Source organism: Bufo gargarizans, chromosome 2, assembly GCF_014858855.1.
Source record: "Bufo gargarizans isolate SCDJY-AF-19 chromosome 2, ASM1485885v1, whole genome shotgun sequence".
Lineage (NCBI taxonomy): Eukaryota > Metazoa > Chordata > Amphibia > Anura > Bufonidae > Bufo > Bufo gargarizans.
Window position 1 is genome coordinate 553322784 of NC_058081.1, and position 23920 is coordinate 553346703.

Consider the following 23920-nt stretch of genomic DNA (forward strand, 5'->3'; position numbering starts at 1 on the left):
GGTGAACGCCGCAAGAGCTTGTATCCCGTGCCTCTGGAGGCAACCGTCTGTTCCCTCTGTAGCTATGTGGATCAACAAAATCCAGGAGACCATGAGAATTGAAGACCTCACCTCGTCAATAAGACATACTGAGAAGGTGTTTACTAAAACTTGGAGTCATTGGTTGGAATTCTATGACTCCACTGAATGTAGGTCTCTTTTATCCCAGACGTGAGAGCGAGGTTTGTTGTTTATCCTTCCTTTTCCTCCTTCCCCGCCCTCCCTTCCCTCTTTCCTTTCTCCTTAATATACCCCTCCCCTCTCTCTCTCTCTCTCTCTCTCTTTTCCTTTACCCTGGTTTCACACCTAGGCGTTTCTCAAACGCGCGTTTTTAATGCGCGTTTTTGTCGCACGTTTTTATGCGCGTTTTTTTTATAGTGAACGCACGTTTGACGCGCGTTTGGTTGATTGACAGCAGTGTTGTCCAAAGAGTCTATGGCCCAAACGCGCGTCAAACGCGCCAAAAAAAGCTCCTGTACTTGTTTGAGCGTCGGGCGTTTTACAGCGCGATCGTACGCGCTGTAAAACGCCCAGGTGAGAACCATTTCCATAGGGAATCATTGGTTTCTCCGTGTTGAGCGTTTTACAGCGCGTAGGAACGCGCTGTAAAACGCTCAGGTCTGAACTTAGGGTTAGGGTTATACGTCTGCCGACGATCCAGTTCTTTCAAACTACTCCACATATGTCTATGTGATATCTCATTGGGTATTGTGTTTGTTTGACTTAACAAATTGCCATTGCTAGGTTATGCGCTTTACTTAGTGTACCCTGTTCAATATCTGATTCATGGCTTGTCTTGAATTGAAATAATTGGAAAAATTCTAAATAAAGAATTTACAAAAAAAAAAAAACTCCTCAACTCTACTGTGCCGCGGCTCCTCTTCATCTCCGGGTCCGGCGTCTCCCTCCCCTGTCTTCTCCGGCCCGCTCTGCACTGTCAACTAAAAGTGTGCAGCGTCAGGTCATATGCTGTACGGGGTCAGAACAGTGCAGCGCAGGCCTCATCAAAGAAGACCAGGGAGGGTGAGTATCGGAAGCGCTTGCTGCTCCCGGCACCTGATGCATAATGGAAGTGCTCACTAGTATTCGCTTTATACGCATTATCGGTATATCGGCAAGATTAGATGCTGATAATGTACAAAATCCAGAATATTGGCCGATAATATCAGTACTTCCGTTAATCAGTCGATCTCTACTTGTGACCCAGACACCAGAGAAACACCGACATAGCGGGCCAACAGAGGATTATGGGTAAATGCATGGAAATGCTGCTCGCCACCTCCAACGAGTAGGGAATTATCAGGAAGGCACACTTTCTTCCTCACAACTGTGCGCTCAATCGCTGCAAGTAAATGCAGCATTAGGCTAGGGCAGTGGTGGCGAACCTAAGGCACCCAGAGCCCTCTCTCTGGGCACCCACGCACTGGAAAAGAATCGTACCAATATGCCTTAGACTTTTCCTGCCATTCATCAGCACAGGACGCACTATAAATGGCACAGGCAGCGCACTGAATGAAGGCAGACTATTATAGGTAAATGATAAAGTACATGGAAGATATACTATATTGGACTGTAGTAGTCAGGTAAATTGACTTGTTGGCACTCTGCGATAAATATGTGGGTTTTGGGTTACAGTTTGGGCAGTCCGTCTGTAAAAGGTTCGCCATCACTGGGCTAGGGCTACACTGGTCCCGGCCAGGATCGCTGAGCAGAGGTGATCCCATAGAAATGAATAGGATCTTCGTGGTAGTCGCAAGAAATCCAGCCGTGTTGGATTTCTTGCGACTGCTGCGGCAATGCCATTTATTTCTATGGGATCACCGCTGCTCAGCGATCCTGGCCGTGGCACGTGTCGCGCTGTACTTTTTAAGTGATTCTGAAGCAGAGGATCACCAAACAACTGGACACATTTTGGCGGCCCATTTTTCTATTGCTGCTTCTTTGACGACATCCAGCTGATATTGCCCTGAACCAGTGGATCCCTATAGACCAGGGGTAGGCAACCTCCGGCACTCCAGATGTTGTGAAACTACAACTCCCAGTATGCATACTTGCCCTGCTCTTGTAAAAACTCTCATAGAAATGAATGGAGCATGCTGGGAATTGTAGTTTCACAACAGCTGGAGTGCCGAAGGTTGCTGATCCCTGCTATAGACTATAATAGGATCCAATAGGGACTGGCTTTCGGCCGGACAAAAAGTGGTGCATACAGGAAACAGAAAATCGCAGGGTCCTCAATGGGTTAAAAAATGGCGATCTGTACTCCTTATGTGCAGCACTACTCATGTAACACTGCAGATAATAGTCCAGAATCACGGTGACAAATTCCCTTTACGGCCACAGAATTTATTTTTCATTTTTGCTTTGTTGCACTGAGATTACCATTGACATATGAGGGGCTTGTTTTTTTCAGGATGAATTGTATTTTTAGTCACTCTATTTTGAGGTACAACTCACTAATTAGCTTTTATTAACATTTTAGGTGGAGCAATGGGGAAAAAAGGAATTCCACAGTTTTTGACTCTTTAAATTTATGATGATCACCGGGCAGTTGAACTAGCCTGTTATTCTAGCCTTTTTTTACTATGGTTCAGTGCGACGAAGATGATAAAAAATATGTATTATTCCATTTGTCTTTCACTACATTTCCAGAATAATAGCACATCCCATGGAAAAAAAGAGCCACAAGTCATTTTTCCGTTGATGGAGCCATATGTCAGCCTGTGCTTTTGCAGGATAAGAAGTAGTTTTCATTGGTACCATTTTAGGATGCATGGGAATTCTTAACATGGGGGCGGTAATGGGGGTTGTTACTGTCTGTACTGGGCTTTTTTACGTTGTTTACTAGGTGTTTTATATAACATGTTATTTTTAGTATACAGGTTGAGATGAACACTGCTGTGTGTGTGTGTTTTTTTTTACCACTTTCACAAAATAAAACCGCTTTTTATACCAATGTATTATACCTTATCACTGCGAGGGCTCTTGCACACTATTGTATTGTTTCTTCAGTGTGTAAGCTATTTTATTCACAAATAGCACAATGACATTTATCTCTATGGGGCCACGCACACATCCACATGCATGTGCTCGGCTCCTTTTGTGATTGTGTGGCCTGGTAATAGCCTGACTTGTAGGGACGGGGCTAATATTGATTTCACAATCCTGATCAACTCAGACTTGATATTCACTGAAATAGGGATTATAATGGGATCTATCGGGGGTCTGCTGAGAAAAGCCGGTGTTCTTGCTGGAAACCTAACGGATCCCAGGGATATGGAGGTTCCCGGTGGTGTCCGCTATGGCTACGCTATGGCTATGCAAAGTACCCTATGCTGTCGGAACAGAGTACCGGAGTACCGGAATGTAAAACACTGATGTGGACGTAGCCTACATTTTATAGATACACTATAATTCCATGGAAGCCATTAAAATGTCGCACAAGTGTGCCGTGGTTACAAAGAGTCAACAGCTTTATCTCCTTTACAAGTTAAACATCCTGCTATTTGTACAGGCCATAAATCAAACTGACTGCAAATAGCCCGCCGCTGGACCTTGAAATGCCAATACACAGGTCAAGTTTCCGGATGGACCCTCTCGCCAGTCCTCTCAGTTTTCTGGGAGTTGCAGAAATGCAAGGAAGTTGTGGCCACCCACAGACCAGGAATAACATACCCCAGCCATGACAAAGGAATCCATGTATTATAAGAATCCTCCATTCATACCAACGCCAGCCTTTTCTACTTATTCGAAGATGGGAGGGCGAAGAGCCAGGCGAATCCACATATTTATCCTGGAAACATCCACTGGAAGTTTGGAGACATCATAAAAAGCTTGCAGGAAACCATCAATTTCTACTGCTGTTGTCCAAAACTTGGCCAGTGTCAATTAAAACATACCGTATATGTATATTTTTTTGCTTTAATCCATACTTTTCATCAAACTGAATATTTCAATTTAGATTTAGTCAAATCGACACTAGCCTTTAGGGTTGGGCTCCACATCAGCTTTTAGACGAGGGCTACATGTAACTGTAAAATTCCAAATTTACCACAACTCACAAATGACGTAAAAAGCATAAAAAGGATTTGTGCAGATTTACTTCCTCCATAGAGTGACATGAGTCCTGATCAGCTAGATGGGAAAGCTGGGTGATCAGCATGTTCACCACCGCACTTTGCACCAGACTAGTCATCCAGCTTTCCCAAAAACAAAGACAGGTTTAGCCATTTCTTATATCTTTAAAGGGACTGTCGAGAATTAGGGGTAAGTCTTTTCCTTCTGCCTGGTGCCAACCATTCCCAGAAACACCTACATAGAATATGCAGCCACCTGACAAACATGGACAAGTCAAGGAGCTATATTAACAAAAGGTGTCTGTGTTCCCAAGATGCTCTGGTCACCTGGATCCGTATTTAGACTAGCACGGCTTCCATGTCGCTGAGTTACCAGGCATGACTCACACAACACGCGGGGAGAGAAAAATATATATTCTATTCCTGTAACTCCACAAAATAAGCAGTCATGTGTATGACTGGAATTCTTTCCTCGTTATGGATGAATACAAGCGTTCTACTACCCCGTGACGTGCTCAATGGCAGACACTTCACAGATGTCCCATACATGAGGTGAATCCACCTGCCAGCAAACTGTGGGCGTGAGCTCCAGGACATACAAGGTCAAAAAGCCTTCAAACAGCACGGCCACCAAAAGAAACGGCAAAACATTCAACTGAGCTGTCCTTTTCTGCCATTTTCTCACTTATGACAGAAAATCTAGTGCGGCACACAGAGCTATTATTGCTGAAATCTAGCCCAAACCTGAAGGCCCCATCCATACTTTTCTATCCAACATTGCCCTGTCATGGAGGCTAAGGGTCACTATGTTCAGAAGGCCGTCGCAGCCCCTTCGTTTGATAGCGATTTGCTATTTAAGCAGCTCATACATATAGATATTTGTGCTGAGTGGGCAAGAACCACGTGGCATAGACCGCATGCGTTTCTCTGCATACTGCTGTGTGTTTTACAGCCACACCGGTATACCTATGGCCAAGGCTATGGCACATAATATGACTGTTTATATCCTAATCACGTTATTGTCCTGTTTAGCCATATTTGTATTTCACAGACGCCAACGACATACACTTCTGGTATTTATACCCCCTCATGATCATAGCAGCGATATATATGGGGCTTTGGCCTTCCACCACAAGCGATATGTGAGACCAGCATTTCACTTTAACTACCATTTTTGGGTCTATTTGTTTCACTTTTGCATCACTAATCTTTGTGCATGTTGTTGTATTCCTTCTTTGCAGACATCGAGTACTTTTAATAGACATCAGCTGATTTGGCGTTTATGATCACTCATTTGTATTTGCACTTGATAGGCGCTGGTCACTGGTGTAAAGTAGAAATGGCTTAGTTGCCCATAGCAACCAGTCAGATTCCCCCTTTCATTTTCCAAAGGAGCTGTCCAAAATGAAAGGTGGAATCTGATTGGTTTCTATGGGCAACTATCCAGTTCTACTTTACACCAGTTTGATGAATGACCCCCTTAGTTTTTTTTGTCCGATTTCTGGACTTGGCATTTTGTCTCACTTGAATATAATTATCAGTGTTAGATTGCGGGGAAGGTAAGGGGTGCAGATTTATTTACTTTCCTGTACACCTCCCATGCAACATTGTTTTTAATGGCTTTTAATATTTTTTGTCATCATGTTTTAGATATTAATACAATGTGGGATTCATCATGTGATTTTCAGTGTGTGCCATCTTGCTCTTTGTTGTAATGGATTGTCCTGATAAAGGTGCATGTGCTGAGGGTCTGTTCACATGGTACGATCAAATTATGGTTTACTACCATAAAAATGATTAACATCGTTTTTTTTTTTTATTTAGTAAAAAACGCAGCATTTTGTGGTAACTGCAGCCATAAACTATGCTTATATCTCTTTTTCCTCCATTTGCTGTGCTGCTATTATCCACTTTTATCAGCCAAATCGGGCTGGAGAGTGGCCGGCTGTAGTGTCCTTCAGTAGGGGCCCTCCATAGACACTACTTTACCGCACATATCTCCGGAAGCACTCACGATGCCAGCAGATTTAGACTTCCATTGATGGAGTGACATTCAGGAACGACCATAATGGTGACGTGTGGTAATAAACACACGTTTGTGCTGCAGCCAGTGAACAGGGCACGCTACATTGTGTGAGCAGACTTGGAAAAACCTCTACGCCTGCAGGAAAACTTCATCCTTGCTTTTTTTACTCCAAGTCTGTGGCACTGAGAGCCAAGTGACAAAAATAGCTAAGGAAACAATATATTGGGCTGGTACGTGAGTCTTTGGGCAGGAGCGTTCCTAGGGCTGGATACATGACCGGAGGCCTCAGCTCTACAGAGGACCAAATCTATTCCCTCAGACTAAGGCCTCATGCACACGACCGTATGTATTTTGCGGTCCGCAAAAAAATGGATCAGCAAAAAATATAGATGGCGTCCGTGTACATTCTGTATTTTGCGGAACGGAACAGCTGGCCCCTAATAGAACAGTCCTATCCTTGTCTGTAATGCGGACAATAATAGGACATTTTCTATCTTTTTGTGGAACGGAAATATGGACATACGGAAACTGAATGCACGCTGAGAAATTTCCGTTTTTTTGCGGACTGTATACGGAACCATTTATTTTAATAGGTCCGCAAAAAAAACTAAACGGAAGTTACTCCGTATGCATTCAGTTTCCGTATGTCCGTATCACAAAAAGATACGGACATAGAAAATGTCCTATTATTGTCCGCATTATGGAAAACAGAACGCACATGGAAAGAAAATACGTTTGTGTGCTTGAGCCCTAACACAAAGCGTATGGCATTCCATAAGAACTATCAAGTCTATAACAAGCACTGTCTTAGGGCTTGCTCACACGAACGTGCCGTGTTTTGCGGGCTGCAAATTGTAGATCCGCAAAACACTGATGCCACTCGTGTGCCTTCCGTCCTTTATAGAATGGCCTTTATAGAAATGCCTATTCTCGTCCGCAAAACGGACAAGACTCATAATTTTTGCAGGGCCACGGAACGGAGCAACGGATGCCTTTTATGGGAGACCCATAAAACGAGGTGCAGCAGCTGCAGAAAAGGAGAGCCTCTAGGAGTAATGGCAACACCCCCGTTGCTCCTAGAGGCTAATTTACATATATTAAATCATCACTTTTCTCAGCAATGTGGGCACATATGAACATGGGACCAACACAGGTGCCTTCAGCTGCCAAGTGAACTTGTAACAGGTCAGCCAGTTTCATTGGTACAACCCTGTGGAAAAACAAGTATGTGAGTGGCCATATAATGGAGCGCAATAAGAAGGTGGCAGGTAAAGCAAATGTCATCTTAGGCTGTGTTCACAACTGTGTGCAGTACTGGATCTACTACACAATGGACACTAACTCTGACGTATGAAGGCACCCGTCAGGTTCCTTGTGGTGTCCATCATTTTGACAGAAAGAATGGAGCTAAATGCTACACTATTCTTCCCATGAGGGAGGCAGTACTAGCTAAGCATACATAGTTTACAGTGAGAGTCAAGGAGGCAGTACTATCTACACTTCCAGGGACAGTCAGGGAGGCATTACTGCCTGTGCTTACATCATCTACACCAGGGATGTCAAACTCGTGGCCCTCCAGCTGTTGCAAAACTACAACTCCCATCATGCCTGGGCATACTACAGCTATCAGGGAATGATGGGAGTTGTAGTTTTGCAACATCTGGAGGGCCATGAGTTTGACATCCATGATCTACACGGAAAGACCAAGAGGCAGAGCTATCCGGGTCCACATCATTTTGTAGGTGCAAATGTGAAGCACAGAGCTACTGGGGGCCTTGTTGTCACATGAGTTATTGTCATACAGCGACTGCAGGCGGGTAGGGCCCAAGCCACTCTGTGCACCCTGGCTCCTCCTGTTTCCTCTGCCAGCCCCTCCTTCCTGACCAGGGCCTGGTAAGACTATCCAGGGACTTAGTCCTGACAATCAAGGAGAGGGGGAGCTGGCAGAGGAAGCAGGAGGAGCCCGGGCCTGTCCTCTGTGGACTTAACTGCTCATTGGCAGAATGAAGCAACCCATTGCATGGCCCCATGCACACAAGCATATGTCTTTTGCGGTCATGTGCATCCCGCCATTTTTTTTTTTTTTTTTTACTCCTGTCTGCAAAACAGACAATAGGACATGTTTTATCATTTTGCGGGCCAGCGAAACAGATAAACGGATGCAGACAGCGCAACACGGTGTGCTGTCTGCATCTCTTGCAGCCCAATTGAAAATAATGGGTCTGCATCAATCCGCCTTTTCTGACCAAAAATATGATCGTGTGCATTCAGCCTAAGTGAAGGGTATGATTACATTCAGCTGAGGTCGCCCTACAAGACTGTGCCTGCTTTAACAGCGAATTTCCTGGTGCCCTTTAATGATGAAAGAGCAGTAAAAGAAAGGGCGCTCTGACATCAGCGAGTGCCACAGCGCACGCCGGCCTGCATTGTTTGCATCCGTACATGGGATTTATTTAGGAGAAGAGCAGCCGACTATTAAGTTCTTGCCATTTCCTGTTTATCAAGAGACAAAGAAATAGTTTATTTTTATAGTAAGCTGCGAGGACGGCAGAGATGAGAGCAGGTTCACCAGCGTCTTCCTCCCGGGACAACACTTAATTATTTATATTATTATCCCTTTTACTGACATCTTAGAGAAAACTTTACAGAGGCTTTAGCTTCAATGCATCAGCCTCTGTACCATGAAGCTTGCAATCTAATTCCAAAGCAAACACACCTAAGCCAGCAACGGGGACAATAATAGATATAAAGACATCCTCAGCTATTACCCCCAACAAAAGAATACAGGGGTCAGTTCAGATCCTAGCTGCCAAATTAGAAAGTCAGACATTCTATATTAGTGACTCCAATTCTAGAGCATCAATTCCTATGACTCAATGTTGTGCCATTCCTTTATTATTCCTTCTAGAAGTTCGGAATAAATTCAGTGCTCCAGACTAAAAAAAATAAACAGGAGCCATTGGCTCCTAAACTGAAAGATTTAGGAGTCAAATTAAATTGTTAGTCGCCAAATTGAAAATATATATAATTCTAATAAAGCAAAAAAGACTTGAAGAAGATGAGACGCAGGTCACAGTAATGAGCCAGCACTACATATTAGGGGTGTCACGATACCAAAATTTTGATTCGGTTTTAATACTATAAAAAAGTAAAAAAAAAAAAAAAAACACCATTACGCATTTTATGGAACATCTGGCCCATAATAGAACAGTCCTATCCTATTTTAGGGGGTACAAGGTGACACGGCACGGGTTAACTGCCGAGGATCGCAGGATCGAGGTTGAATTCCGGCTATGAGACTCTGCAGCCGCACCCGCCTCCTGTATTTGAATTAATGGGTGAGTTAACATCATTGGTGGCGCAGTGCGCCTCAGCCCCTCCTCTTCCCCTCTGTCTTTTCATTGGTGGCAGCGGCACAGGGGGGAGGGAGAGACTGCTTCCTTTTCCCCTGTGCTGCTAAGCGAACGCCTGCGCTGTAGTATTATTGGCTCCCATGCCCCGCCGCAATATTCAGCTACAGCTCTGCAGCCCCATCGCAAATGGTGACAAGGCTAAAAAGTCGTGTCGCCATCTGCAAATTTTAAGTCGCATTGGCGACCATTTTGATCGCCATCTGGAGCGCTGAAATTGCAAGCAGTTTGCAATGCAGGTCCAGCTGGGTGTTACCAGTTCAATCCAATCAGTGTTGCCAGTGTTAGGCCTTTTGCACACGACCGTAGGTGTCCCGTTGCCGTATTGCAGACCGCATATGCGAATCCGCAATGCACGTTCACCGTTCCGTCACAGATGCGGACCTATTGACTTTGGGTGCGCAAATACGGAGATGCGGAATGGTGCGGAACGGAACCCTATGGAAGGTGCTTCCGTGGGGTTTTCTCCCGTACTTCCGTTATGCAAAAAGATAGTACATGACCTATCTTTTTGTGGAACGGGTAGATCGTGGACCCATTAAAGTGAATGGGTCCGCAATCCGCTGCGGCTGCCCCACGTTCGGTGTTCGTGCATTGCGGGCCGCAGCACGGCCACGGGGCGCTCACGTTCGTGGGCAAAACTGACCAGGATGCATAGGTATGAATCCATACCATTTTGGTGCATTTTGGTGCCGGACACAATAACTGCGGTTTTGTGTCCGGTTTGCGAAATGGAACAAACTGGATCTGGCATGAATATCAATGTATGTCGATGGTGCCACATCCGGTGCCCATTGACTTACAATGCAAGTAGTTACTTAATCAGTCTTGTTAGGAGAGGCGATAGGTTCGTCCGACAGTATAATGAGCAGCGATAACCCTGGAGTGTGAAAATTGAATATTTCCACCCTATCCTTTCATTCTCTGGCATGGGGGAGTCAGAAGAGATAGCTATTGAGTGTGTATGGGGAAGTCAGAAGAAATAGCTATTGAATGTTTATGTGTATGGCGGCCTTAGGTCTGCCTTCTATCAAGTCTCAGTCACGGCTCGGCACACACACAGAAACACCCCAAAGAGGCACAGCAGCCATTTTACCAAACCCTTGTATATAAATGTCTAGAGAGGGCTAGAAGCCATATAAACTGTATGGAAGTCAAATAAAATAAAAATATAAGGAATAATAAAATCAGTATAGATCAGTAAATATAAATGGATTAAATATTGCAAAATTAGCGTTTAGATTGTGGACACAAAGAAAGGCCAATACGGGAAGAATTCCTTACTTCTCCAGGGAGGTGGGTGTGCAAGATAAACTTAAAGGGCTTCTGTCACCCCATTAAACCGTTTTTTTTTTCTTTTCTTTACTAATAATCCCTACACTGCGATCTCATCATACATAAGCTAATTAATGATTTTCGTTCAGTAGAATTTGTTAAAAATCGATTTTTGAAATATGTAAATTACCTTGCTACCAGCAAGTAGGGCGGCTACTTGTTGGTAGCAGCCGCATCCTCCGATGGTAATGACGCCCCCTCTGCTTGTTGATTGACAGATCCCGTCCGCTGGCCCTTTCTCTGCTGGCCCTACTTGCTGGTAGCAAGGTAATTTACATATTTCAAAAATCGATTTTTAACAAATTCTACTGAACGAAAATCATTAATTAGCTTATGTATGATGAGATCGCAGTGTAGGGATTATTAGTAAAGAAAAAAAAAAAAAAACGGTTTAATGGGGTGACAGAAGCCCTTTAAGACACTTAGTTAAAACCTTTGCGGTCCACAGCACGGAGGGGCAACAGTCGTGTGAACAAGCCCTGATACGCAAGCGCTGTGTGGACTGGAACGCACATCTGGCCCTTCTCCTTCCCGTTTTGCGGCAGAGACAGGAACACTGTTCCGGTCTCTTTTCTTTCAGCGTAGCGCATGCGCGCCCCAGCGGCATGCAGTTCTGGCCGACGGACCACCTGTTTATATATATATTTTTCAGATCATTTAAGGGTGGCAAGTGTCTTAAGTTTATCTTGCACACCCACCTCCCTGGAGAAGTAAGTAATTCTTCCCATATTGGCCTTTTTGTGTATCCACATTCTACAACGGTAATTTTGCAATATTTGATCCATTTATATTTATCTATACTGGTTTTATTATTCCTTATATTTTATTTTATTGGATCTGACTTCCATACAGTTTATATGGCTTCTAGCCCTCTCTAGACATTTTTAGCACAATTCTTCTGAACAGTTGGCTTCTCACACAATCTCTATATCTATTTTTGCTGAAGTCCATCCATATTCACCGGATTTTTGTGGGTCGCAGCCTCCTGGCAGAACTAGTTCTATATCCTCACTTTTCAACAATCCTCTGGATTACCATACACATTTTAGTCATCTACTTTTTGCACGGGTTTGAGGGTCCTCTTGGCGCCTCCGCTCCCACATTCTACCCCCTTCTATCCTTCCTGATACTCCTTTTGTTGTCTATTTTAATATCTTGTTTCCAGAAGAAAGCAGCCAAGCTTTCCTAATCTATACAGACATTAGGATACAGAACGATCCCCCAATAATGTAAACCAACCGAGCTCCATATATAACGGGCACCAATGCTCGTACATCCCTGAGGAAGCACAGCATGGGTAATGTTTTTTTCTGCCGTAACTGTGATGTACTCTTTGCACTTTAAACTGTTTATACATGGGTATATGTGGGCATTGTAATTTACACCCATTTCCCCTGTGTCTTCCTCCTGGATGCCGCCTTTCCCTATGCATTATCCTACGTTATTCTATTTATTAATAAAGCAAATTTATTTAGTATGTGCTCTAGTAGTTCTTTATTGGATTGAGGATACAGAACTACTATACCAAGTCCTTGAAGGACACGCACTCTCCATTACTATGTTCTTTGTTACATACAAGAATCATGGTTAAAGGGATTTCACCTATTCTGCATTTTCACATCCTTACCAGGAAAATCATGTAATAAGACGCACCTCATAGTTACCGCATTAGGATTCTACCCCCCCGCCCCCCCTTTACTTCCTTGAAGAAGCAGTAAAATTTATAGTCCGAGCGAGTGGCTGATGTCACCCACTCCTACATATATACGGACTTCCAATCAGTCATCCATCCCACTGACCCCTGATAACAGGGACCACAGAATGCATGATCAGTAGTAGACTTCAGGCTGGCACTCCACAGCCACTTCTTCTTGTGACCACAAAGTGTGAGCGATTTCTCCCGCTGAAGTGGCCCGACTATTTTAGGGTGCAATTTGACTTCTGAGTCACATGCAACTTCAGATTTGCAGACAGAAAACCCCCTGCAAGTGAGTCCCAGTCACACGACTTACATTGCAATCTAGGCTGGAAGACGCCGTTTGCAATCTATGACCAGAAATCCTGTTTGTATTTTTTGCGGCTGTCGGGACGCCATTCAGTTGCTGCGTGCAATCTTGGTATTGCATGAGCAAAGCATCGCCTTGGGCCAGTTTCACACAAGTGTATGGATGGCTCATGTTTGCCCCTGTATTACAGCGGCGTGTCCCATCCTGACTACTGACCATATGATGCTCTGAGTTTGGGTCAAAAATGCACTCAGAATGCATTTGTGTGATACTGGTCTTAGATTCCCGGACCTAAATTTGTGTTTCATGGTTCTGCTAGGCCCTGTTCAGTTACGTTTGATTTCCGGTGGCCTGATCTGGCAGAGGATCAGGATACCGGAGGTCACCGTATCCGGCATTGCTGGATATGACCATAGACACTGGTCCCTAAAGATACAATGGCCTCAGGGTACAGAATTTTCAACATACAATGGTCTTTTTCTGGGCCATCACAAGATGAAACCAGACTCAACATACAATGTCTCATACCCTGATCAAACCAATAAACATGGCCATTTCACTGGTAAAACACCTTTACTGGTTATCCAGTAGCTCTTCTATGGTACTAATAATAATCTTTATTCATATAGCTCCAACATATTCCACAGCGCTTTACAGTCAGGGGTTCATGGTATTACATGTTCTCTACTGCCCCCTGTCTGTGCCAGGATGAGCTGCCCCTTTGGACAGCAGTTGTGTGGCGACTCCATTTTTCTTGTACATGTATGTACTATGTAAGACCCTGAAGAAGCTCCTGCCCTCACCACAGAAAGTGATTTACAGCTTCGAGCATCCATTCCTGTCTCTATTACCTAACGGGGTTCTCTGGGAAATATGAAAATTAAAATACTTAAATATTACTTTATTAGAAATATATTTCCAAATACCTTTCATTAGATATAATGGCTTATTTTGTCAAGGGAGCAATGATTAGGAGAAACAAAATGGGCACTGTCCTATTAGTACACACAAAACCTGTCCTAATCAAACAGCAGGACAATTTAGTTCACAGCACTGAGGTAAAGAGCTGCCTCATCCTCCTCTCTGCTCTACTTGTCAGGGATTATGATCCTGAATACAGACGATAAGATCTTCAGCTGAATCTCTGTAGGAATGGAGTTCATGAGGAGACATGAAGTACAGGGAGGAGGTGGGGGTAATGAGCAGCAGCACTTGTATGCAGTCTCCATTAACACAGCCCCACATTACCACAGTATGTCCTGTCAATCCTCTCTGTTCTTCATGTCTCCTCATGAACTCTATTCCTACAGAGATTAAGTTGAAGATCTTATAATCTGTATTCAGGATCATAAATCCTGACAAGTAGAGCAGAGAGGAGGATGAGGCAGCCCCTTACATCGGTGCTCAGAAGTAAATTGTGTGTCACGGCTGAGGATGGGGAAAACCCTGAGCCGTGCGATGCCAGAAGATGTTAGGCTGCTCGGCCAGGACGACAGGATTAGGGAGCAGGTCACCTCCTAAAGCGTCCCGAACCTGACCCTAACTCCTAGCTGCATGGGCCGACCTTGAAGGTAGGAGGGCCCATGCTCAGGAACCTCGGATCCCTAACTCACCCTCCGACCAGTCCCTGAACTAGGAGTCAAGGTAAGACGGCCTGTTCCTTCTGGACGCGGAGGAACAGGGGTCTCACTGGCCAAGCTGCAAGGAATGGGGGAACACATACAACATACAGATATGACAGGCGAACTAAACTAGTTCCACACGTACCTGTCACAGCCACGCTGACTGGAACCCATGCATGCACTACTAATGTCCACAGAACAACTAGAGGACACAGCACACATACCACACAGGTAACCAGGACATCCGTAGTTGCAATAAACAGAGACAAAGGAAAACATCAACTGAACATAAACTTCACAGATAAACCTAAGTGCATACAAACGCGCACACAACTCCAAGGGAACCGCACACATAGCTGTTGTCCGCGGCAACCGCACTTGAGGCCAACAACATTATGCCTCCAGGTGCGGTTGACACTACAACCCAAACCGCGGGCAACTGTATGCGGCTCCCAAGGAGTCACGGCCATAAACATGGTCGTGACATTGTGCTCCCGTGTGATTAGGCCAGGTTTTGTGTGTACGAATAGGATGGTGGCCATTTTATTTCTCCTAATGATTGCTCCCTGGACAAAACAAGCCATTATAACTAATTAAAGGTATTTAGGAATATATTTTTAATTAAGTAATATTTAAGTATTTTCATAATTCCCGGAGAACCCTTTTAAGGTCTCGCTTTATCTGTCCTGTTTATCTGCTTATTTTTCTTAAAACTTCACTTTTTCTTTTTTGGGGATGACATTTTTGGGCTTTGGAACCAATTATTGGTATCCCATAGAGTTATGGACTCAAGTTACAATGGTTTCAACTTAGACAATGGTTGTCCCGGAACCAATTTACTAAGTAACTTGAGGGACCACTGTACTGCCGGATCTTCACTGACTATAATGGGAATCAGGTTTTGGCCAGACAAATATTGCTGCATGCAGTGGTTTTTGTCTGGCCCACATCCGGCATTTATATCAGAACAACCCATGGGATCGGCCACCGGATTCACAACGCTATTGTGAATGTAGTCGATTCTACAGATTCTAGCCATTTTTCAGACTGTTTTGCAACAGTAATGTAAAAAAAATTATAAAAAAATATAATATATAATAATATACTGATGCTACAATATTGGAAAGTAACCCCACATATCAACAATAAGATAGATTTTCTCCTATGACATCACCAAATGACCTCACCTTCATCTTCCATCACAGCAGACATGGCTATGAAATATTAGACGGCGACCTCATCTCATGAGTCAGTATACTGCTGATCTGCTTTATGTATCATTCACTCATGTACAAAACCTTCCTCATTTATCACTTCTACCACTGACCTGCCTAAGGCTGCAAACCCGTATAAGTCAATAATTCACTCTAAAGAAAAAAACGTAAGAGTCTGGGAAAGCTATGTGAGCGGAGAAGGCAGCCATATTGGTTATCTCACTGCTTTTCACGATACAGAATTCTCATCCGGGCAACGACAAGTGAAGGACTTATATGCAGTGCGCATGTGCAGGCGCATGAGCACTGTATATCTCTGTGCCTCTGTCCGGACCCGGCGGTGATGCACGAAGGTGCAGGATTTGGGTTACAGGGAAAAATGATGATACACAGACACAGGGCTGGCCAGAGAACACCGAGGGGCGTAGTTAGTGGCGGGTAAGGTAGGGGGGTCTGGGCACTTGCAGTAAACTCTCTGCCCCTGGGCACTTGTGATGGCTCATTAGCATTGGTAACATCTGTGTTGTGTCTTTGTGTCCCACTGAACTGTGCAATCGGTTTAATACTGGTCAGGTTGGTGACAGACTCCCTTTAAGGGTCCATTCACACGTCCGCAAAACAAGTCCGCATCAATTCCGCAATTATGCGGAACGGGTGTGTACCCAATCATTTTCAGTGGGGCCACAAAATATGCGCCGATTTCACGCAAGTAACTGGCAGTGGGCAGAACACTGTGCATGCCCGGACTGGGCAGTGATGCGCAAACGGGCTATAGGGAAATATGGTGTCACAGAGCCACAGGGCTGGCCAGAGTTTACTGAGGGGTGGAGTTAGGCGCGAGTGATGCGGGGGAGCGGCTACTTTCAGCAACTCTCCGCCCCTGGACACTTCCGATGGCTCATTAGCATATCATAAAAATGACTTTTTGGAATATTTGAAGGATCTGAAAAACTAAACACAGGTAACATCTGTGTCATGTCTTTGTGTCCCACTGAACAATGTGATCTGTTTAAAACCGGTCAGGCTGGTGACAGACTCTCTTTAATACCTATGCAAATGAGGGCTTGCAAGTGCCCAGAGGTGGGGTTTGTGGTATAGGTGCCCAGGCCGCTCTGCCTTTTTTTTTACATTACTCCTCCCCAGCCTCTTGCTTATCCCACCCTGTAAGTCACTTGCGTCATCCCCAGTACCGGTAAAGATCCATTCTGGGCAGTGGTATCGATACATCTGGTGCGCAAGCGCCGGTTAACGATGCAAAACCAGCAACCAGTGCGCATGCCCGGATCGGCAGTGAACTGCGCAGGCGCGGGATCTCGGCCGGTACTAAGGATGACGCAACATCACTAGAGCAGCCTGATTATCACTGTTTTCATATCTAACGGCCTTAGATTGACATACATAAAATATATACAAAGAAGGACGTATATGTGTGTGTGTATGTTCCACGATCACTCATGCAACCATCAATTTCAACGAAACTTGGTATACACATCCCTTGCTACCTGGAAAGAAATCTCTCTAGGACGTACCGTTCCCGAAAAATTACCTGCATTAGCCAATACAAGCCTGCGAGTCTTTCTCTTCATATCCCAACTGACATACACAAGGTCACACGTCCCTTATCAGCCAATAGAAGCTCGCAAGCCCTTAGTCTACACATACACACCGTTTTTCTCCAGGTTTCCATAACAACCCAGCCATTTTTCTTCACTGCTGTAGGTCAGCTTTAGGCTAGGGCTACACGACGACAATAAGTTGCATGACACATAGGGCACAACTACACTGCTACAAATGTTGCACAACAATTTTTATAATGATAGTCTATGGTGTTGCACTGCGACATGCTGAAACTGCGACGGGAGTGAGAGGTACGAATTATGGAGGATGTTAATCTTAGGTCCTAACAGAACGGGGAGCACGAGTAGTGTGGTAGATGGAGATTAGGGAGGAGATATATAGAGGTGCAGCACTGTGGAGAGCTTTGTGGGTGAAGTTTGAACTGTATTCTCTGGTGGATGGGCAACCAGTGAAGTGACTGGCACAGGCTAGTAGCATCAGTGTAGCGGTTTGATGGATAGATGAGCCTGGCTGCAGCATTTAGGACAGACTGAAGGGAGGCAGTTTAGTGAGAGGGAGACCGATTAGTAATGTGTTGCAGTAGTCAAGACGAGAATGAATCAAGGCAACAACAAGAGTTTTTGCCATTTCCACCATAAGAAAAGGGCGGATTCTGGCGATATTCTAGAGGTGCAGACGACAAGAGGTGTAGAAAAAGGTCTAAATATACTGGCGCTGGATGCACCGTAGTTATGGAGAGGCCGGCGCCTCTTCATAACTTCGGCAGATCCTCCACCAGCTATGGGCCTTTATTAAGACTCCAGATTTTTTTTTACCTGGAGTCAGTACATATAATTTTTATTTACAGAAGTAGCAATGCCATAACCTCTGGTTATGATCCCCAGACTGGCAGCAGACACCCGACTGTGCCTGTTATGGCATGATATAGCTCATGTAGAGAGAGAGATGTTTGTGCAGCTCCATGATACTCTGCTTAGGTGCGATCTTAATTGACGTCTGGCTATTTCCAGAACAATCCCTGCCCTGAATGGATTTTCTCCTATTACAGAATCTCTCAAAACGGCAAGGCATTTGTAGTCTTCAGCATGGAGTGTACAGGAATGATTACCCTGAGGTAAGAGCAGATGGGACAGGGTGGGGCAGGTTAGATAAGGAGCGCTGAGGCCTCCTGCTACAAATCTCTTCTGCACAATGAACAATAAATCCCCCCTCACGGCTGGAATGTAACCAGAGGCCACTGCATGACGACAAACTGTTACCTCAGTCCAAAAATGTTCAGCTAAGCCAACTCCCCAAAAAAACTATTTACACCCAAATATTCCCAAATCTGCTGAACTCTGGGTCAACGATGACGGGACCTGTAATTGACTATAGGGGAGCACTTCTCATGTTCAAGCTTTTGATATCGAGCAAAGTGATCTTCCTCCTTGAGCCGTTAGGTGATCCCTCATCTGTCTGAACATTCACAATGGCGGTACCCTTTTCCGGCAGGGGAACAGCCTGCAAGTCCACCGTGCTAGCGAAAGTCCGCTCCTGCCCCATTCAGTATAATGGGGTTGGGCTGGAGGTCTGGCCGCAGCATGGCAAACATGCCGACAGGTGGCCAGAATAAAACTACAGCACGCTGCGTTTTTTTGTCCAGCTGCCTCTCGGCATGTTTGGCGTGATGTGGCCAGACCTCCGGCCCACCCCCATTATAGTGAATAGGGCAGGAGCGGACTTCCACCAGCATGGTGGACTTACACAGATCCTGAAGGCTGTTCTCCTGACAGAACAGCCTGCCTGAAAAGGCTACCACCAGTGTGAAAATAGCCTAAGGGCTCATGCACACGGCCGTTGCCATATTGAGGCCCGCAATACACGGCGGGTCAACAATACATGGGCACCCGTTCAAGTCCGCAAATCCGGAGTTGCAGAACGGAACCCTACTGAAGCACTACGGAGTTCCGTGCCTCCACACTGAAAAAGATAGAACTTGCTCTATCTTATTGCGGAACGGACGGATCCCAGACCCATTCAAGTTAATGGGTCCAAGATCCGCATGCGGCTGGCCCACGGTCGGTGCCTGTGCACTGCAGACAGCAATTTGCAGTCCACAGCACGGGCACGGAGGGGCAACGTTCGTGTGAACAAGCCCTAAGGAAGATTTGGATGTCCGATGGGGGAATCGACAGGGGCTCAGGGATCACAGTATGGGTTATTGACCATAGTAGCCATACAAATTACATAAAGATCACCCAGACACGATACTGGTGAGGGTTTTTTTTTCCAAAAAGAAGGGACCTCCATGTCTTTTACAGCATCCAAACCCCTTTGGCACAGCTTACAGATTTCATTTATTGTTAAGGTCCCTTTGTTTTACAAACTGCTGGGGGTGGTCTTAGATTTTCAGCATTGTTTCGGTCACAGAAATCTCACAACATGAGGAGTTTCAGCCCTTTAAAGTGACTTCATTTTGACAAGACTCTAATCTCACAGACCACAAAGTAACAGTGGGTATCCCCCTTAAGCAATGAACCTAATCTAAAAAACTACCAAACATGCTTGCAGCATAGTACGGAGATGAGGCTTCCATGTCACAAAGGGTTAAGTGAAGGCGGCATTAATCAGCGTTGTGCAGCGTGCCCTATGGCAGTAGGAAGGTTTACGCAATAATTGAATTACACCAAAGCTGAATCACTGAATAAAAAGCCCCCTCTGGCAGGAGGACTCGTCCTCCGTGTGCTGCCCTGCGGGCCCCGATCAGGCTCAGGGTGGAGCTGGATCTCTATCTTAAGGGTGACCATACATAATAAAGTTATTTCGGAGGGACCGGCTGATCATCTGTCAGGCAAAAGAAATAAAGAGCAGTTACATTTCAACATGTCCAATCCTCTTTATTTTATTTCGGAGGAGATAAGCCACCACCAGAAGGGTCTAGCAGTGGCTTCCTCCCCTCTTGAGAACACATTCATGCTCGGCCGACCCTGGTGTGCATGTGTATGGCTGGGGGGTCTGGGGACAAATAACTGTCTGCCATATGTGTCCTGACTGCACTGCTAGGAATTGATGGACACCACCCCCAACTCCTGATCATCATGTTTTTACCCCCAAAATGGGATAAAACAAAACAAAACACACAGACACATCCCACCTTACTTATCCCTGGCTGTTCCAGCCCTACCTGGGTCACCTTCTCAGCTTCCAGGTCACTCTCAAAGCACAGTAACGCCTCGTGCCCACGACCGCATGTGTTCTACGGTCCGTAACCCACCGATACGCAAAAAATGAATACCAGCTGTGGGCATGGCGCATTATTCCCAGTTCCAATGGTAGAAATGGTTATCCTTGTCCGCAAAACAGACCAGAATACAATATGTTCTACCATTTGCAGGACGGACACACGGATTTTATCACAAGACACGGAGGCTCCTATTGCAATACTCGCCTCCGTGTCTTTAATAAAATCATGACTTTACGTCATGTAATAGGAAAATCATGAAATTTTATCACAAGACACGGAGGCGAGTATTGCAATACTCGCCTCCGTGTCTTTAATAAAATCATGACTTTACGTCATGTAATAGGAAAATCATGAAATTACATCTGTTCGCCGTACCTGCAGTTCACATCTAAACTGCAAAAAATGCAGATCGGACTCAGACCCAAAACTACGATTGTGCGCATGAGGCCTTAAAGGGGCTTCCCGAATTTTTTATATATGGCCTCAAATAACAAATGAATGGATACTCCATTCTCCTCTGCTTTTGTGAGCGCTGCACTTTGGTCCTCCAGCTGCTGACATCATCATCTTTCTAGCCCCAGCAATGACTTTTTGTGCACAGCTCACCTCTGCAGCCAATCACTGGCCTCAGCAAAGACATCCTCTGTGCACGGAGGAGGACCGGAGCTCAGTTTTCATACAACACAGACAACCCCTTTAATACCTGCCCAGTCACTTGCTGACATTTCCTATGACGAGAGGGAGACCAGTGGGGATCCAGGAGGAGTCGGACTGGGAGCAGAGGGGGATCGGTCAGGTAACACTTTTTACCAGCCAAGCAACCCCTCTGACAAATGGAGAACTGCCTGGCAAATCTGTCCATCGGTGTCATAGGCACAGGACTACCACAGCAGCCGAGATGTTAGATTCTATAGTTTCTCCAGTAGATAAGCAGCGCCAGGTGGCCACTTATCTCACCACTGAAATAACACATGCATATAGATAATACAATGGGGGAAATCAGGACAAATGGAAGCTGTAACAGAACTGGCTCTGTAAAAGTCCTTAAAGGGGCTGTCATTTGATGGCCTATCCTGGACAATCTCTTTAAGGTGCTTATTCAGCAACAGCTCCCTCCTCCCACATGCATACTCAGATCAGTCGTGAATGCATACTCAGCTCAGTCGTACATGCATACTCAGCTCAGTCGTACATGCATACTCAGCTCAGTCGTACATGCATACTCAGCTCAGTCGTACATGCATACTCAGCTCAGTCGTACATGCATACTCAGCTCAGTCGTACATGCATACTCGGCTCAGTCGTACATGCATACTCAGCTCAGTCGTGCATGCATACTCAGCTCAGTCGTGCATGCATACTCAGCTCAGTCGTGCATGCATACTCAGCTCAGTCGTGCATGCATACTCAGCTCAGTCGTGCATGCATACTCAGCTCAGTCGTGCATGCATACTCAGCTCAGTCGTGCATGCATACTCAGCTCAGTCGTGCATGCATACTCAGCTCAGTCGTACATGCATACTCAGCTCAGTCGTGCATGCATACTCAGCTCAGTCGTGCATGCATGTATTTTCCATGACGAGAAAGCTGCTGCCAGACACCTGTCTATGGCGTTTCACCAAGGAGAACAATAGGATTGGGTAGAAAAATTCAACATGCACAACCCTATTCTTCTCATCTGTCGGGAGCTCCCCTTAAACATTAGTTTGTTGACCGATCCCGGTGAAAACAGAGTTCGGCTGACAAGTCTAATGTGTATGGGGGTCTTACATTTACATCAGTACCTCCTCGTGTGAACAGTAGCAGATGAAATCTATAGTGTTCACTGTACTACCTGTAAAAATGTGTATACTGAGGTTACAGCATGGGTCAGCGCCACTGTTAAACCGCCCCCCTGCCATCACCTGCTGGAATCCACTGGCACCTTCATCGAGGGCACCCGGGTATTACAAAGTCCTCTCAGACGGGCCATGATTGAAAGGACTTAAAGGGGTTGTGCAGTGCAAAGATATTGGCAGGCAATGGTAAGCAAGACCCCCCTAATGCCCAGCCCGAAGGAACTTAGTTACACAAGAGTGGGGCGCCCTGCCCCTGCGCCCCCATAATCTGACATCAATCAATAAGCCGTCTGAAACACGTAAGCCATCCTGACTTTGGACTCCTCACCCTGGATTAGAGGCGGTCAGGGCATGCTGGGAGTTGTAGTTTCGCTAAACTGGAGAAGATTTGAGACCGGTGACAGAGACAGTCTAAAAGGACCACAGAAATATACCAGAGGAAGAGCCCCAGGAGGGGAGCGGGTAAACTGCCCATAGGTGTGCCCATAAATCAGGCCACTGCAAGGTGCCCACCTAGTATGAGGGTGCCCCCCTTATGCCACCAGTCTAACATGTCAGATGCACACACATATTCACCTACCACACAGGACCTACCTGCATGAACCCCTTCAGTTAGACGCACACCCCGCCCAGAGGTTTTCATGCCCTGCAGCTACAAATCCTTCCCAACCCGCACCCTGTCTCCTACAAGGTGCCCCATTATGGGTGCCAGCCAGGCGCAGAGCCCCCTTCTCACAGCAGCTGCGGGGTCTTACCTGGATGAACTGGATAGTTAGGGCACTTTTGCCCACTCCTCCTCCTCCAACCACCACCAGCTTATACTTCTCCACAGGGGTAGACGACTCCTTGGCACTCATGCTGGGCACAGGGCGACAAACGTAATTCGCAAATGAAATATCAACTTCTCTTCACCTCAGCAAACTTTCCATGGAGTCAGTCCCTGCAAAAATGGCTGCCCTGCCTTTTTTTTCTTTCGCTGCCCTCTTCCCTGGGCTCCTCCTGGGGTGTTTCTCGGCTATGCTAATGAGCTCATGAATATTAATCAGGACGGAGTGACCGGGTTCTGAATCACGAAACTTTATTTCCCTATTTGGTGAAAGGGGCTGCGAGGCGATTACTGAGCGCCCAGCCCCGGGTCCCCCCCGCGGTCCTAGCGCCGCCGGGTTGTCACTGAGCGCATTATAATGGGAGCTGCAGATGTTTATGTTGCCCAGAGTAACCCGGATCTTGTTCTGAACACCACTGGCTCCTTATAAGGTGGACTGGCTGCTTGTTGTAGCAGCTGCAGGACCATTCTGACAGATGAAGGGTGCAGGAATGTGTGGAGAGGTGACAGCAGGCAGCTGTGGCCCTGGAGGCGCAGATTTCTGCTTTCATTTTCCGCATTTTCTCCTTCATTTTGAAAAACCAGTAAATGTGTCATGGGGTTGTGAGGGCACAGCACCCACCGCTAGGTTCACATACACCTGCATTTATGTTCCAGTGTAGGAAAAGAAAAACGAATCCAACATATGGCGCCCAATGGACCCCACTGGCCATAAGGGTACATTCAC

The 23920-nt window shown here is 45.7% G+C and overlaps 1 protein-coding gene across 1 annotated transcript in view; it reads right to left on the bottom strand.

Annotated features, from left to right (window-relative positions):
- RRAS (RAS related) overlaps positions 1-23345 on the bottom strand; it is a 47790-nt gene extending 24445 nt beyond the window's left edge. The window contains exon 1 of the mRNA XM_044281591.1: positions 23123-23345. Coding sequence (XP_044137526.1) covers positions 23123-23224 — 102 coding nt within the window. The 5' untranslated portion in view covers positions 23225-23345. The remainder of the gene's footprint in view (positions 1-23122) is intronic.
- Positions 23346-23920: the final 575 nt, after the last annotated feature.